The following is a 16,598-nucleotide window of genomic DNA, read 5'->3' as shown; positions in this document are numbered from 1 at the left end:
TCAGAATGACCTTATATCCTTACACCTTCAAGAAAGATGAATGCTTTACCTTAACGAACCAAAAAACTTGGTTGTAAATAGAAACTGTTGGAAAAAAGGACAAAAGAATTATCTTTCCCTTAGTCATTTTTCCCAAGGAAGTGTAGGGTTTTCATCCCTTCTCCCCAGCTCAATTCAGATTTCTATACTTAAAGAATATGAGCTCATCATGTCTTGAAGCAGAGAGCACGGCATTTCAAGAGGTTTACAACACTTAAACAAATTCATAAATAGGCAGATTTTCACCGATCATAAAGCCCACCCAGTTTCAGATGTCCTTTTTCTTCAGGTAACAAAAGCAGGTTCTCATAGACTTAATATCTTATCAAGATGCAGCTCAGCAAGCATACCCATTCTTGTTCCCATTCTCCAGAGCTCTTTTGTTTTTGCTTGCTAATCCATAGAAGTCTTTAAAATGGCACAAATAGAGATGGCAGCATTTTGTTCTCTAAATCAATTTTATCCTCAGCCATCAACTAGATGTTCCAGCACACAGAAAGATCAGTCCTTCCCTTCTAATTCAAAAATCCATACTACCATTGCCCTTGCAAACTGCTAAACAAGCAGTATCGGCAATGCACTTGTGTTCTATAATATATTTACTGCAAATCCCAACGGCTTGCCTCCTAATGCAGTTTTCTATTGTGTCTGTTCTTGTCAATACAGTGACTGGTCACCTTACAAGTAAGTTGCTTTGACCAACTATTTACACAAACATCAAAAAGCTTCAAGATAAAGTAAAAAAGACCGAACAGGAAAACGAGAATATCCATGTTGCTGAGGGAGAGGGACAAAAAAAAAATCCAAAAACTCAAACAAACTTAGAAGTATTAAACCAAAACACAAATTAACCTCAGTTTTCTGTTTTACCACACTGCCAAAAAGGCTAGTTAGCTCATCAGATCATGTAAGAAATACAAAATACTTTCAGACAGCCAGCCCTGACACAAAGCTTACCTAACACTCCTTAAAGAACTTTGATCTGTAATTTAATCATCAGTGCTAATTTGTTCACAAAGAACAAGTGTTCTGAAGAACATAAAGAAAAGGTGGGAGCAACTTAGCCAATCTCAAATTAGTGACTAGGCTCTCCTAATGCACTCTGCAATTTCTCATTAGACACAGATTATTATCATTATAAAAAAAGTCCAGGAACACTCACCAAACACATTAATTTCCTAAACTGATTTCCCCATACTGGAAGTGTATTTTATAAGTAAGCTTGCTAACAACTGAAATAAGACTCAACACTCAAAACCAAAAAACCCAAACAGCCCACCATGAGGCTGTCAAGACTCATATAAACCTATGGAAACTATATTAAAATCTCTAACTTGAAAATATAATCACAATACTTGCAAGTGAAATTGGAATCAAAAAAGGCTTATAGCATTATTTCACAGGGTAGCAATATTTTAAGTTTTTGTTTTGTTGGAGGTTTTTGTTTGTTTGTACAGCACTAGAGCTTCTTTCTTAAAAGAGACAACCTCGGGAAATAACTGATTTTTAAGTCTAACCTGATTTAACTAGAGTTTGGTTAAGATCAAACTCAATTTCAGCAGGCTGTAATCCACTTTTCAATCACCTCCAGCACTATGCCAGAAACAGTTCACTGGTGGAGTTTCACAGGGGCCTTTGCTGCAATCTATTTTACTAATATCATCAGCAGCACAGCCTGGAAAAGACAGCAAGCAGCAAGTAAGAGAACTTGTTCCATAAAAGAATTAGAAAGAAAGTAAATACGAAGGCTGCAAGGAAATACAAATACATTATTTTATCCATAAGAAAGTAAAAGCCATTATTTTATCCATAAGAAAGTAAAAGCAATGGCTAAAGAATTGCAAAGAGACCTGACAAGAGTAAATGGGAAATGAAACAATTATACATAAACAAAATTTACACACACTAGGAGTAGACATAACTAGCCATGTAAAATGATGGCTCCTAAGCCTACAACTATCATTCATGAGCATGAATTCAAATGTGAAAGGAATCTCCAGCAGTTCAGCATTTCATGGCAGTCAAAAGGTAAAACTTGGAAATTTTTCTGAGAATAAATAAAAAGTAAGAAAACAAACAAAAAACATCCAGAAAACAGAAAAAGATGATAATACAAATCTCTGGTTCACCAGCATCCTGAGAATTGCATACAGTTCTACTTTCTTTATTTCAAAAGTCTAAGTTAAAAATGAAAAAAGGTTGAGCGAAAAGCAAGGAAAGTGCTCAAAGAAAGCTACACAACTGTTTAAGCTGGGACTGCCCATCCTGGAAAGGAGTCAACACAGATGGGATGCAAGAGGTATTAACCTTTTAACTCCATTGAAAACACAGCACCAACAGTTTCTGTCCTGAGAAGCACTGGCCATCAAATAAAGACAGTGGAAACCAGGTTCAAAGCAAACAAAGGTGGAAGGTTGTCCTAAATCAGGAACAACTTTCTCCCCACAACAGCACAGCAATGGTGAAAACACACTATTGAGAAAGCAGTTTTGCAGGAGGGCTCTGGAGAGCAATTTGAATATGCATCAGCCCCACACTCGTGCTGATGAAGGCTACACCTCATGTGAGGACACAGGAGAATGACTGTTACCAACTGGCTGACTGAAACAACTTCCCCTTGTTGGGCAAGAAGAAAGATGCTGCTAAACTGGAGCAAGTCTCTAAGTGTCACCAGTAAGATGATCAGGCAATCAGAGCACACATCATACCAGGGAGAAAATAGATTTGATCAGCTTCAGGAAGAAGGGGATTAATGGGAGACGAGAGTTCATTGTTGACAAAAAAGTGATTATGGAGAGGACTATGTCAGCTCCTTCTCAGAGGTGCACAATAGAAGAATAAAAGGCACACAATGGTTACCAGTGCGGAAAGGCAAACTCCCAGTTGGTGAAGGATAAAATTCTTCACAATAAGGGCAGGTCAAACACTAGAAAGTGTTGCCCCGACATGTCATGCAATATTACCTCCAGAAAAGTGTTTTAAGTAGAAATTTGATACTTACAAGAGCACAGGTTGCAAATTCAGCTTGACTATGGGACCATCTTGCAAGAACTTTAAAAGCCATAGCCTCCACGTAATGGTAAGAACTAATATGTTAAACTAAATGTTTTGACAATTAAATGTTGACAAAATTATGAATTCTCCCTGCCTTTGTTCTTCTCCCCTGAGAGGAACTATGTAAGCAACTATTGTTCAAATACCTCCACTCTTGAATCCAACTCAGAAGTGTGATGCAGAAAGTGACAATAGTAGTGTTCTACATAATTACCAGTAGATCTCTTAATCTTACCCCAAGTGGAAAAGAAATTTCATTAGTTCCATTCAAAGCTGTTATTATTTTTAAAGTAGGTACTTGCAGTCTTCTGATAACGCCAGTTGATCCAAAATTAGTTTTAAAGGTTTTTACTGTATGCCAACGGTGATCTATCTAGTCTAAAGGATCATAATTTTCCATTCTGCACAGGAGACACTGCAATTTTAGCACTTTGCTGCAAACACTTAAGTAGAGAGGGACAAAAGGCTATTCAAATGCTCAGCTTGATTTGATATAACAACCAGCAGAAGGAGGAAAACCATTAAGCTTTCCCCACAGAATCTGTTGTGACAAAAGGATATTGCACATTCACGAAGCATCTCCACTCTTGCCTCTAACCCGAAAGTTACCAGGACTTCTTTTTCCTTCCCTCCAACTGAACAGATAGGCAAAGTACATCAACAGACCTTGCAATGCAAGCTCCAGCAATGCAAGGGAAATGTAACAATGTAGCTGGTAGGAATAGTGTTACTCACTCCGGCTCTGCGAGGAACCTGAAATCTGGCAGACTTAAAGCCTAAAATGAGAGGTGATCAGGCACTATTTAACATATGTACAGTGTTTACATGGTGACACACTTTTGAATTAAGTTCTGTATGGCACTGACATAATAGATGGTATCTGACAACACGGTTATGTGAAAGCCACATGGAGATGTACTTCACCGTGCCCCGAATCTGTCAGATAGCTCCTTCACAATAATGCTGGCCTCGAGCTTGAAACATGGTTCAAAAGTCATGAAAGTTGAGGTAATTAGTCTTTTCTCCTCTTTTAAACTGGCAACTCTATTTGTGGTTGAAATGGCTAGGCTGCTGACATAACTGTACTCATTTAGAAACCAAATATTTGTAGAATAAGTACAGTTTTTTCAGAGAAAAATACTGTCAACAATCAATCCTACCATTTTCTCTTTTAAATAAAAATGGTTTTTGCATGTCTTTTGCGGTTGTGCCAACTGTAAAATGCTCTTGAAACATTCATTGCATACCACCAAAACCTTAAGGACTTTTTCATTCCAATAATTAAAATGTAGGAAAAAAGAAGAAAATTAATTTATCTTTAAATCCCTTTCAGCAGCAAAGCCATCCTACTCGAGAGCTGCAGAGAGCTAACTAAGCTCCTTAATTCCCTCCTGTTTAACCCTCTCCTGAAGACTGATGTTCTAATGAGATATCATTAGACGACTTTGTCCTTTGCCATGAAGCATTAGAAATGATTCCACAGAACAGTCCAGGATAAAGCAGACATGTAACTCCTGTACAACTGGTTAACACAATGCAGCTTTGGAGTTAGTATACTTTTCTACAACAGGCAAGCTACTGAATGACAGGTCTGCCTCCAGGCAGGTCAGAGATCAAAAAGACCCACCCAAAGAGAAGGAAACCTTACCATAACTGTTGGGATAGCAGAAACCCAGACACTGTAGTAGTTTATAAGTCTAGCACATCGTTCAGCACTGATGAATTTTTTTTTCCTGTGGCTGCCTGCCAATGAACAAAAGATAATCTTGCACCTAACCAATCTAGACATTAAACGCACAGGAAACCTTATCTTCTGACTTATGACAGAAGATGACAAGCAGAGCTGGCAAAAATAAAGATGCAGTGCCCTAGGAGCCAAGGGTAGCAAATCTAAGTACAGCAGGATTTTTAACACCCAACCAACTCTTCATCTTGGCACTAGCAGTTGATTCATCTGCTTTGCCAGACACAGATGTCACGTTGGGGAAAATCTCACTTGGACAGTATAACACAGAAGAGAAACAGAAGAGAAACTGAAGACCACACAATGTTCTTATTCATTCTGTCTTGACACATATGAAAACAACATCTAAATCAACACACATCTTCCTAAACAAATCCTTAGGTGGTTGTTTCTGTTTCAGGAATGCAAAATTTGGTCCGTAACTATTCACCCTATAATAATTTCTAAGAATACGGTATAAGTGTCTACATAAAACGTGCTCTTAAGAAAAAAAAATCTTTGGAATTTCTAAATTAAAGAAGTTGAAAAACCTATGCAGAAAAAGAAGGAAACAAAACCAAATCTAAACCAGACACAAATCTGTCAAAAAGATTATTTCCTGACCACTATTCAGCCTGCAGGTTGAAACGCAGCAGCACCTTGATTTAAGCACACATCATGCTGTTAAACACTGCAAAAGGCCAGGGCTAGATTTGTGAGGGAAGCCTTTCTATGGCCATTTGTGCACTTAAATGCAACATATTCAAGTGAAAAACTCTGCCAGTACAGCTGTTTGTGTATGCAAAGTTCACTTCAGTTAAGTCTGTTTATAACAACATTCAAGTATTGACTAACTTTATTTTAGTTAAATTGTAACAGATTACTAAATTAAATTAAGACAGAACTGCTGACACAAGTCCATCAGGTACAAGAACGCAAACTCATTTACATGCAGGCTAACTGCAAGTACTTCATTTTATCTAAGTGACTGTACCTTAACAGTGATGTACACACCACACTCCATAAATAAGCTCTGCTGCAGTGTAATTTTGTTTTTCAAAAAGCAGCCCTAGCAGTCTGAAGAGTTTCACACAGATTAAGTACAAGCATCCAAACAGGAGGAAGACCTTAAAAATGTTAAAGCTTGTTCAAGTTTCCTCATCACTGCATTTTCCAGTAACAAAGATGTTGTCAGAAATGACAATTTTTCATGTCCCCTGATGATGCCTTGCTAGCATTTGGTTATAAGCCATAAAGCAGGAATAATTTCAGCCTGTCAGGAGTCTAGCTAATGCCCAGTTTTCCCCTAGAGAGAATTCCTGTCAAACGTAATGAGAGCTCCAAAGGCCCTTTCTACAACATAATGAGCACTTAGGCCATGCTGGTGATCAGCCAGCAAAAAGCATCAATTTGAGCCTGGCTACACCCTTGGGGGTAGACGTCACCAGTTAATAAGAATTATGATTACTATCTGTCAAAAGCCTCCTCAGAACTTATCGTTAGCAGTAGAAATTCAGAAGAATGTCATTGTTAAGCCTTTTTTTTTTGCTTCCTGTAATCTAAGGCCACCTACATACTGAACTGCAACACCATTTGGCATTCTCACTGCAGGCATCTAAATCAATAGCCTTTAACATGAAGGTGCTACTTTTACCAGAAATTAGAATTACTTAACGTGTAACAGCATAGTAGCTGAGATCACATCCAGAGAAATGTATTTATACCTTCAAAAGCCTATTCTTTTCTTAACAGCACACACTGAGCAAGTGTGTGCTACTCTTCCCAACTACAACTAACATAGATATAATGGTCTGTCATAAATCCTAAAAGCTTCCGAAGTATCACTGCCTACATAATTCTAATTGCCATACATACAGAACATTAAGCCTTTATACATATGTTAAGGTCAAAGTGGAAACCTTAGTTCTCACCCACTTTAATCCTGTGGGTTTAATTGATTTTACCTAAAGTTAATTCCTAGTACACTAACTGAAATCACACATTCTCTTCAAAGACCTCCTAAAAATAACATCCATTTCGCAGCAAATGAGCTCCCTATACATATAATGGTTTCCTCACAGATTACAGTATGCTAAGAAGTTGCTGAAGAGAAAAAAATGCAGTCTCGAAATCACAAAGCTGTGAAAAGCCACCTCACAGAAAAGCTGACATTCTTCTAGAACACTAGCCACAAGAAAAATAGTTAAGCTACAGTACAGAACTAAGTCAAACACTAAGCTTGCTGTTCCATCTGGTTATTTGGTACATTATTAAAAAAAGAAAAAAAACAGTTGTCATAATACAACTCCTTTTAATGAGATTTTGAATTGAAACAAGCATACCTCCAACACCCTAAAGAATATCTACGCAGATTTGCAGATAGGAAACTATCATGGAATTACAATGCCACCTTACAAAATATGATATTTTTAGGGGAAAACAAAACAAACAAACAAAAAAATTCAAAGAGTTCAGAGTTACAAAAGCAAAATTCAACTCAGTAATTCACTTGCGTAATGAATGTCTTTGAATATACTGAAGATCTGAGGCCTGAACTAATCAATTTCTTCGCTGTGCCCTAGCCGGTCAGTCATGCTCTTTAATTTAATGAAACAAGAGTTTTAGATGAAATAGCACATACACATCAAGAAAGAATTGTATTGTTGCACTTTGAAATGTGTCCAACTGTGCAACTTCATCTAATGATAATTTTTTTAAGAGGCCATCGATTTCTGAAAGACTTATTGTACTAGGATCTTGATGAAAAAGTGAATGTCAGCATATCTACAGAATACTTACACCCTGCCATTAATGCTTTATTTGGCAGACAATGACTACTCAATTGAGGGTCCTCTGGGCTGTGCAATCATTTAGCTTTTCTTCTCCTATGAGGTCCTTAGTGTCTTGTTCCAGTTCAATACGCTTTTTATTCACCATTATAGTGGCCATAAGTGTGAATTTTATGGGAACTTGCAAACTCATAGTCATAACTAGAGCTTTCCAAGTCACTAATCTCTTCATACCTTTATAAGGCAAGGATTTGAGTAACTATGACTACATATGCTACACAGACATAGGATCAGCTCCACATCTCAAAGTCTCTACCAGAAACAAAACAAAAGAACAAAAAAAACCCACAACCCAAAACCCCCCAAACTTGTAAAATACTGAACTGCATTTTTAAAACCACAGATACAAGACCTTTCCTATTTATGTCAAAGTCTTTCAGGACCAATACCAAAATAGGCATTGCTGCTTAACCCAATCTACACCTCATCTGACAGGAGGTAGGCAAAGGTCTACTAATCAGACTACAAATCATGCTATTGATTCAGACACAATACAGTCATCTAAGCATAAACACCACAGTTACATTTAAATGCACCAGACAGACTGCAGATTTTGTGGCTTAGAAAACAAAATGTCTTACCTGTTTGTGCATTTCAATGTTTAATCCATACGACATTTCATAGTACTGCAAATAAATGAGCATACATTATTTTCTTATGCTGACTTACATTGTATTAATAGGAGATATCTATTGAAATAAAAGATAAAAAATAAATATACTTACCATCACATAATGCCTCTGCATTTCCGTCTTTTCGCTTGCCAGTTTCTCACATTCCAATTTAAGGCTATAAAATAGATCATGTTTTAATGTAACACGTCATTTTTTTTATATCTATCCTCCCTATTTGTATTTTGACAGAAGCTGCTAATTAAAAAAACTCAAATTAACTCGCAATACAGGAGACTTAATTCATATTTGAAATAAAAAGGCCAAAAGAAGCAGCTTAACATTTCATGGGTGCTCTATGAGGCCTGAACTATCTACAGAACCTAAACATACCCACTCTTCATACTTTGACAAAGAGCTGCTATTAAGTGCTGCAACTTACAAGTTAGAATAGGGTCTGAATTTCCCTGATGTACGTCTCAGGAGTAAAAAAGATAAAATAGAGATATTTCTTACTATTTTACAGCGTTTAGTAAATGACTGCCAAGTAACATCGCTCACATTTACAATTACAACTTGAGTATAATTCCTACCTTAAATACACTCTAGCAAATGTTACCTTGCCCAGTGCTTGAAAACTGGTAATTCTGACTACCATTTACCAGCAAGTTTCTTTTCCATTTTTCTTTTCGTAAACAAAAATAACTTGCACCTGGCACTTGCACGTCTCATCACAAGCAGTGATATAATTCTAAGTACTTTTACTGAGAGCCGCAAGGTTCCCTTTGTTTTCTATCAAATTGATTTTTTTTTAATGATACTTGTGAGCACCCTATAGAACAGTTAGTGTGCAAGCAGTATTTTTCACTTACAACTACAAAACCAGATGTTTAGAGTTTACATTATATCTCTTAAGCAATAAATGGCTTAAGCTAGTTAATGATTTTTGATAAGACTACAGTATCATAGGTAAAGGAAGAGGAAGCATAACTAAAATCAAGCGATTTCTGACTGGGAAACCTGTAAAGCTTTTACCTCTCTCTAAATATTCCACGTGCACATAAGTACAAAATCAATGAAGATTAATGTTCCTTAACACCGGATGCCCAGAGTCAGAAAGAACCTGTATCCTAAATCTCTGAAAGGAATTCAGCAGCAACACCAGCAGCAACACACACCCACAAAGAACTTTTGAAGGGCACAGCTGCAACAAGGAGCGCATTCCACAACTTCCACGGTAAAGTTTGTGTTAATACTCTAAGTATTTGTGTGTTTTAACCGTCCTCCCTGGCTCTTTATCACAGGACGCTGGCATTTTATTAATTTTTGCATTTACACCACAGAGAAATGAGCAAACATGAGAAGCAGCCTCCTTTACGCGCTGTGCCACAGATCTGGCACAGGTCTTCACTTGATATACTGAAATGACCCCTCCACATAGGGGTTCCCAAGACACACTATATTTTTTCAAACGCACAGAGGGGCCGAAGGCTCCAGTTCCGACAGTCCAGCTTTCGCAGCTGCCCGGGGAGCACAGGCCCGCGCAGGGCAGGGCAGTCTCCCCCGTACGCGCTCCGTCCGCCCGAAGGCCCCGCCCGCGGCGGACCGGGGCTGCCCGCGCTCCGCTCGCCGGCCCGTCGGGGTCCGTCGGCGGGGCTCTGCCGCGACGCCGCACGCCACCGCCTGGACGCGCCCGTTCGGTGCAGCCCCCCGAGCCCGGCCGGGAACCGGGCCCTAGTCCCTGGTCCCGGGGTGGCCCGCCGGCGCTCACCTGTGGTACTGCGCCTGCAGGAACTGGAACTCTTCTTTGATGCGGTCCAGCGACTCCGGGATGGTGAATTTGAAAGGCTGGCCCGCAGCCTGGTGCGGGGTCTGGCGCGGTGGCGGCACGGGAGAGAGATGCACGTTCAGACACTGCGCGGCCGCCCCGTGGGGAAGAGGAGGCGGCGCTGCCCATCGCGGCCGGGCCAGAGGGGAGGGATGGAGAGAGCGCCCAGCCCGGTCCGCCCCCGCCCTAGGGCGCTGCGCACTTGTTACCCACCTTCCCGTCCCTCATCTGCGGTGGGGCCGAGGTTAACCGCGCTCCGGCTCCGACCCACCCGCTCCTGCCGCCGCCGTCTGCACGAAAGCGGGGCGTGCCGGCTCCTCCCCACCGACCCCCGCCGCGGAGGCACAGCCAGCCCCATTCCGGGAGCTGTGTTCGGCGGATGCTGCCTGGCCCGGCAGCGACCCCCCGCCGTCCTTCCCAAGGCAAATAAGTTGCCCACGCAACAAAAAAGTAGAGGGGGCCGCAGCGGCAGGCAGGATGAGCCGCTCCACCCGGGAGGGAACGAACTTGTGAGGACGCGTTCCTCTTCCTTCCCCCAGGTCCAGCCGAACAAGGGAGCCAGACGTGCGCTCCGGACCGCCCGGCCCTCGCCCCGCGCCCCGGACCCGCGGAGCGGTGGCCCAAGCCGTACTTACGGGGTGCCGGCTCTGGGGGAACATGGCTCCGGCCGCGGCGGGTCTCCCTCGCAGCGCGGTTCTCGCGGCGAGACTCCCCGCCCTGCCCCGGCTTCACACCCGGTGCGCCAAGGGGACAGGAGCGGCGACACCCGCGGCCGCCTTCCCTCCGCCGCCGCGGGCAGCAGCGGGGCGAGGCGCGGCTCAGTGCCCCCGCCGCGGGGACATCCCCCAGCCGCGGCGTCCTTTGTTGCTGTCGTTCCAAGGAGGGCCGAAGGTGGCCGGGAAAGACGGACGGGCCGCGCTTGGGACGGTCACCACACTCCGCGCTCCTTCGGCGGCGCTTCGACCGGCGGGCGGCGCCCGCAACGCCCGGGCGCGGTGGGACAGGACCCGACGGGGCACGGGGGAGGCAACAGCCGCCCCTCAGCGGGAGCGAATAATCCCTTTCACTGACTCGCAAGTGGTCGATGCGATTGTAAGGCCGGAAACCCCGAACGGAGGCGATTCCTCCTCTCTCCACTTCTGCCCCTTGTCAAAAGGGAGAAATCCACCCTGCGGGAGAGGGTCGCAGTGTCCGCGGCGGTACCGTCGGAAGCCGAGGGGGCGAAAAAAAGTCTCCAGGGAGGGACGCGTTGCTCCCAGGCGTCGGCGCAGGGGCCAAACCAGCGGCAATACACAGAGCGATGAACAAGAGAGCAAGGCAGGAGGAGGAGGAAGGAGGCGGGCGGGGGCTCTTGCACAGCCGTCCCCGATCGGAGCAGCTCCAATAGCACATGCACGAAACGCTGGAGGGCAGAGGAAAGGGTACCACACACGCAGAACAGACTCTTCGGTTAGTTGCAGAGAAGTCCCTAGGACAAAAGGAAAGCAAACCCCTCAAGATGCTCGCTGGCCTTAGCGTCCAAGCGACAAACCCTATTGGGGAAAATTTAAAGAAAAAAAATAGAAATAAAAGCGTTCGTTTGAGGTTTAAATCAGACGGGAAGCTCCTTCGTGCAACGGCACCGCTACAGCCTCCTACAGGCGGGCGCGTATCTGGGAGCTGCGCCTCTCACCAGAACCCCCCGAACGCGACACATCGCGGCGACAGCAGCAGCATCCTCATCCTCGCTCTCCTCCGCGATGGCCCGCCGCTCCTCGTCGACCCAGGATAAAGTTCTCCCCAGCTGAAAAATCCGAACCCGAGCGGATGGGAACACCACCGGCTTCCTTTGCCCCGTCCCCTCCGCGCCAGCCAAGGGCAAGGGGAAGCTGAGGCGGCGGCCTGGCGGGCGGCGTTCGGCGGGACCTGAGCGCGGCCGTGGCCGAGCTGGACACGCCGAGCTCGCCCGCGCCGCTTACATTAGCACGCGGTTTCACACTCCGCCGGCTAACCAGCCGCGCGGCCCCGCCCACGCCGCCGCGCGGGGGGGCGGACGCCCAATCGCCGGCCCCGCCGCCAACGTGGGCCCGTGACGCGCCGCGGCCCCGCGGGCCAATGGCGAGAGCCGGAGTCGCGCCGCCTCTCGCCTTTCGCTGGGAAGCGTTTTTGTGGAGGAGCGGCGGGAGCGCTCGGAGCTAGCCAATGGGAGGGCGCGGGGCGCGCGGCGCCGCGGGGGGGCGGGGAAGGTCGGCGGGAAGGAGAGCGGGGAGGCCGAGCTGTCCATCAAAGTAACGTGGGGCTCGCGCGCGGGGGGCGGGGCCGCGGCGGCGGGCTCGCGGCGCCTGCGCGCGCACCCCCTCTGCCTCCGCCGAAGCCGCGGGCGTGAGGCGAGTTCGGGCTGCGCGGCAGCGGCCACGCACCGCGCCCGGCATTGCCCGCACCGCGCCCGGCACTGCCCCCACCGCGCCCCGCACTGCCCTCACAGCGCCCCGCACTGCCCTCACAGCGCTCCGCACCGCCTGCCCCGCACCGCCTGCCCCGCACCGCACGGCGAGGCGCGCTGACAGTGCGGCGGGCGGGTCGGGGCACGGCCCTTCTTCGTTGGCCCGGCGACAGCGGCGGGGCCGTCGCACCTGCTGACAGTGCGCCACGGAAAACGCCGAGAGGATGGATAAGCCCTCCCGCGTGCTAGCGTGGCTCAGGGCACGCCAACTGCTGTGTTGGTTGGAATGACCCTCTGATCACACGGAAGTTGTCCTTTGGGGAAAAGTGGCTTCTCTTTAAGAGGGGCTTGATAGAGGAAAGCTGTCAATAACTTTGGTTTATAGGCCCACTTGAGATAGATGAGGGTCAAACAAATACCGCAAACTGTGTGTGCTTGCTGAGGAGATGACAAATGGTGACATAGCTTGCAGTGGGAAGTAAACTTCAAAACGTGTCCTCTATTAGCAAGCACCTTATTCATAGCAGAATTCCACAGTGAAGTGTGAAATACCTTTGGGCTTATAACAGTGCCTTAAGACACACTTTTGCTGTTGGTGTATACTTGTGTGCTACCTAAAAAGGGGTCTTAGAATGTTGAATACCATCTTTTAAACATGGTAATGGTAATGTTATAATCTGCATTTTCTTATAATTCCCCACTAACCCTTTTAGTAGATACAGATTACTTCCTTGTATTGTATTGTGCTTCATCGTGTATCCTAAAGAAAGAGCAGTATGTTTAAATTTGATAGGAAATGTAATGTTTTGCAATATCAAGGTAAAGCTTTGTTTGTTCAGAGTGATAATTTCCCACTATTATTCCCAGAGTATTTAGTATTCCCAGTTTTACTTAAAAACTTTCAACACAAAAGTGTGTGAGACTTTCTCAGTCTTCTGAAAAGAAATGAAAAGTCTGGACCTCATTCCAGGACTGCAGAGTATTGTCAGCGAGCACTGATACATCTATGTCTCTGTGCATGTCTGTGTACATGTGTATCTCTGCATTTATATCTGCACTGTATATGGTGCATATGTGCATACAATCTGGGGAGCACATAAATAAATATGTGGGCTTTTAATGGTTTGTAAGAGATCAGGCAAAATACCCTTGATAGCGAGCTTTGATAGATTGTGGTTCCCAGGATGGGAGTGTAAACTTGTCTGGTGTTCCACCTGCATAAGCAAAGCTAAAAATCCAGCATTCTGTTCCCAGGTCTTCTCTTGTCTTGGACAGGCCAACTCACTGCTCTGTTCATAGCAATGGGAAGCTTAATTACTTAATGCTTATTAAAGTACTTAGATCTTCAGATGAAAGGTGCCATAAAAATTCAAACTATGATTATATACTTTGTGTGTGTACCTAGTAGCTATGGAGTCTATAATAATGTAACACTTACCTAACTTTCTCTGTACTTTGCTTAACCTGCTGGCACAAGTTGTTAATGAGATATTGACAGATATGACATTAAAACAACACTGTATTTTGGAACATAAACAAAAGGGGTTTGTTTTTTTCTTAATTGCTCACCTACATGAAAGTTGAAATGTCTTGTTACCTGTATTTGTCAACATTAAAACGTCCAAGGCGTGTTTTAACAGAAAGAGAAAAGCTCTGTTTTCCTGGTTCTTATTAGCAAGTGCTTTTAACCTACTTTGATTCTGGAATCATACACTTAAGGGCATTTTGAATCTTATCCATTATATTTGAGATAGAAAAGCTGTACAAGCAGAAGCAGAATCAAATGCGCTGGGTGTTTTTTCAAATGAGCGCTACTGACATTACATAGCAGGAATTATAACCAACATTATCTGATGTATAACTAATTTATAATGCATCATCATTGGCTTATTAAAACATTAAAAAAAATTCTTTGTGATGGATGAGTATAAAAATGGATTAATTCCAGGGGACTGAACATTCTCATTCCATGGCAATGTTCACTATTTACACCATAGAAAGACAGCAAAATATGGCTAAGCAAGTCATATTCAAGTAGGTAGCATTTTATACCAGATCATTCTGCCACAATTCTGTATATACTCTACACAGTTCTCCAACTGGATTTACAAGACTTATTTTTAAATATCTATCTCTTGTTTCAAAAATAAAAATATTTCCTTCAGTATTAACTCCCTCAACTGTTCTGTCCAGTCATTCATTTTACTCTGTTGTTTGAAATCAGTTGTTTTTTACTGTAAAAATTTTAGTGTCATCTTCCTACCTCATAATCCTAAACTGGCTATGTATTGAAAATTCACGCTGAAGCAGTTGGAGCTTTGAGTGAACAAAAAGCACTCTTGGGTCCAAAATATAGGTTAAAAATACTGAAAGGGTTTTAGATGTAGCATCCATTCTTTAGCGAAGCTATGTATTGTATGTTGTTCTGTCTAATGCACTGTTTATTATTTTTTCCTTCATTGTTCACAATACTATTTACGAGCAATACTTTTTAACTTTGTGCAAACTGGCACATAAAACAATGATGTTGGTAATGTTGATCACTAGGTGTTAGCTGCAGGTGGGCAGTAAACAATTCAGTGTGATTTGTCCCACTCTTCTACTCTCTGTATAGTGAGAGCAAGTTAATAGAGGAAACAATTCTAGAATTCAATAGAGTTTATGCGTTTAAAGTTTTAGATCACTGGATTTTCAGATGTGAGAGAAACATGCGTGTCTTTACGGGCATGGGGGGTTTGTTCTGTTTGGTTTATTTATTTGAATGCCAGTGTGGTGCAGGTGAAATAGAAAAAAAAACCTTGAATCATACAGTACATGTGGTATAGTAGTGACTGTCTATACAGTTGAAAGAATAATAATTGTTATAGGGGCATGCAAAACAATATCACTTTTAAAATATTCATTTATTTGTGAAGTGCAAATGATATGAGCAGGGTAAAGCAATTACATTCCTAATTATTTGCTGTCTTTTGGCTAATAGCCATTGCATACCCTCTTAGTAATTTGATTTCTTTTTAATTAGTAGCTTTCCTTGTAGGCAAGAATGTTCAAAAAGTTGCACTAGGTCATTTTACTATCATTACTGTATTCACTTCCCCTATTCCTTCACCCTTAAAAAAATCCCCAAGCTGAATTAAAAAAAAAAAAAACAAGTCAGTAGCAGATTGTGCAGCAGTAAAACCTCAAATGGAATCAGATCCAAAGAATCCCTTTTGGCTTCACACAATATGGTAAAATTAGAGATTGCAGGAAACCAAAAAAATTAAACCGGGAACATTTGAAAAGAAATGACCAGGCTTTATGAAAATGACACATTGACTGGCCAGTGTGTTTTTTTATCGACAATTTCTTTGTTGAGGCATAGATCAAAGAAACCTGCATATGTTTTCATTTTGTTCTAAGTCTAACTAGAAAATTACATCCAGATGTTTAATAGGCATTCTGTTGGTTTTCTGCATTGATTAGATATGTTGGTACTGTTTGCTTACAAGTGTAGCCGGATCATTAGCTAATGCAAAGAAATGTTTGTAGCGAGTTGCTAATTAGGTCTTTTGGAAACTCTCCATACTAAGGAACAATTTGTACAGTGGCCAGAAAAACTTGCGGTACTTGAGAAGTCGCTTTCCCTTCTGTGTCTGGGAAAAAACAGTCAGTCGCTTTCCCTAATCTCCTTTTGCCTACAGGGATTGCAGCTTGATCCCAGTGGGTTGAAGTGCAAATAAATTAGGAAGAGACCACACACACACGTACAGGCACACACAGACGCACACACACACAGAGTCCCCATACACTCTCCCCCCTCTGCCCCCAATCTGCTCCTTTAGTCAAAATTCAGTTGTACAATCTTACAAAAATCTAGCCAAAATGGAGTGCTTAAAACTAAAATGTGTTAAATTCTCAGCATTCATGTTATTAAATACACAGCATTTTTGAGCATACTTTAGAGACAGATGGGGAAGCCCTTTATGATAAATGAGTGTACTTGAATTCATTACTGTGGTGCTTATAATTAAAGTAGCTCTTTCTCAACTTCAGTATTTCTGCAGGGTACTTCAAAACAAAGCTTGGGGAA

The 16,598-nt window shown here is 43.2% G+C and overlaps 1 protein-coding gene across 5 annotated transcripts in view; it reads right to left on the bottom strand.

The window, feature by feature from the left end:
• LOC106860820 (transducin-like enhancer protein 1) overlaps nucleotides 1-11,981 on the bottom strand; it is an 83,525-nt gene extending 71,544 nt beyond the window's left edge. For 3 of the 5 annotated variants that reach the window (XM_088157396.1, XM_088157397.1, XM_088157399.1), the window contains exons 1-4: nucleotides 10,740-11,980; nucleotides 10,048-10,148; nucleotides 8,391-8,454; nucleotides 8,247-8,291 (exon numbers count right to left, since the gene is read on the bottom strand). In XM_088157396.1, the coding sequence (XP_088013522.1) occupies nucleotides 8,247-8,291; nucleotides 8,391-8,454; nucleotides 10,048-10,148; nucleotides 10,740-10,763 (234 nt within the window). In that variant the 5' untranslated portion in view covers nucleotides 10,764-11,980. Of the gene's footprint in view, nucleotides 1-8,246; nucleotides 8,292-8,390; nucleotides 8,455-10,047; nucleotides 10,149-10,739 lie in introns of all 5 variants that reach the window. The other 2 variants (XM_088157400.1, XM_088157398.1) reach the window with 2 other exon arrangements.
• Between the last annotated feature and the right edge of the window lie 4,617 nt (nucleotides 11,982-16,598).

The sequence above is a fragment of the Sturnus vulgaris genome, chromosome Z (assembly GCF_052056855.1).
Source record: "Sturnus vulgaris isolate bStuVul1 chromosome Z, bStuVul1.hap1, whole genome shotgun sequence".
In the NCBI taxonomy this organism is placed as follows: domain Eukaryota; kingdom Metazoa; phylum Chordata; class Aves; order Passeriformes; family Sturnidae; genus Sturnus; species Sturnus vulgaris.
This window is presented reverse-complemented; position numbering and strand designations above follow the sequence as displayed.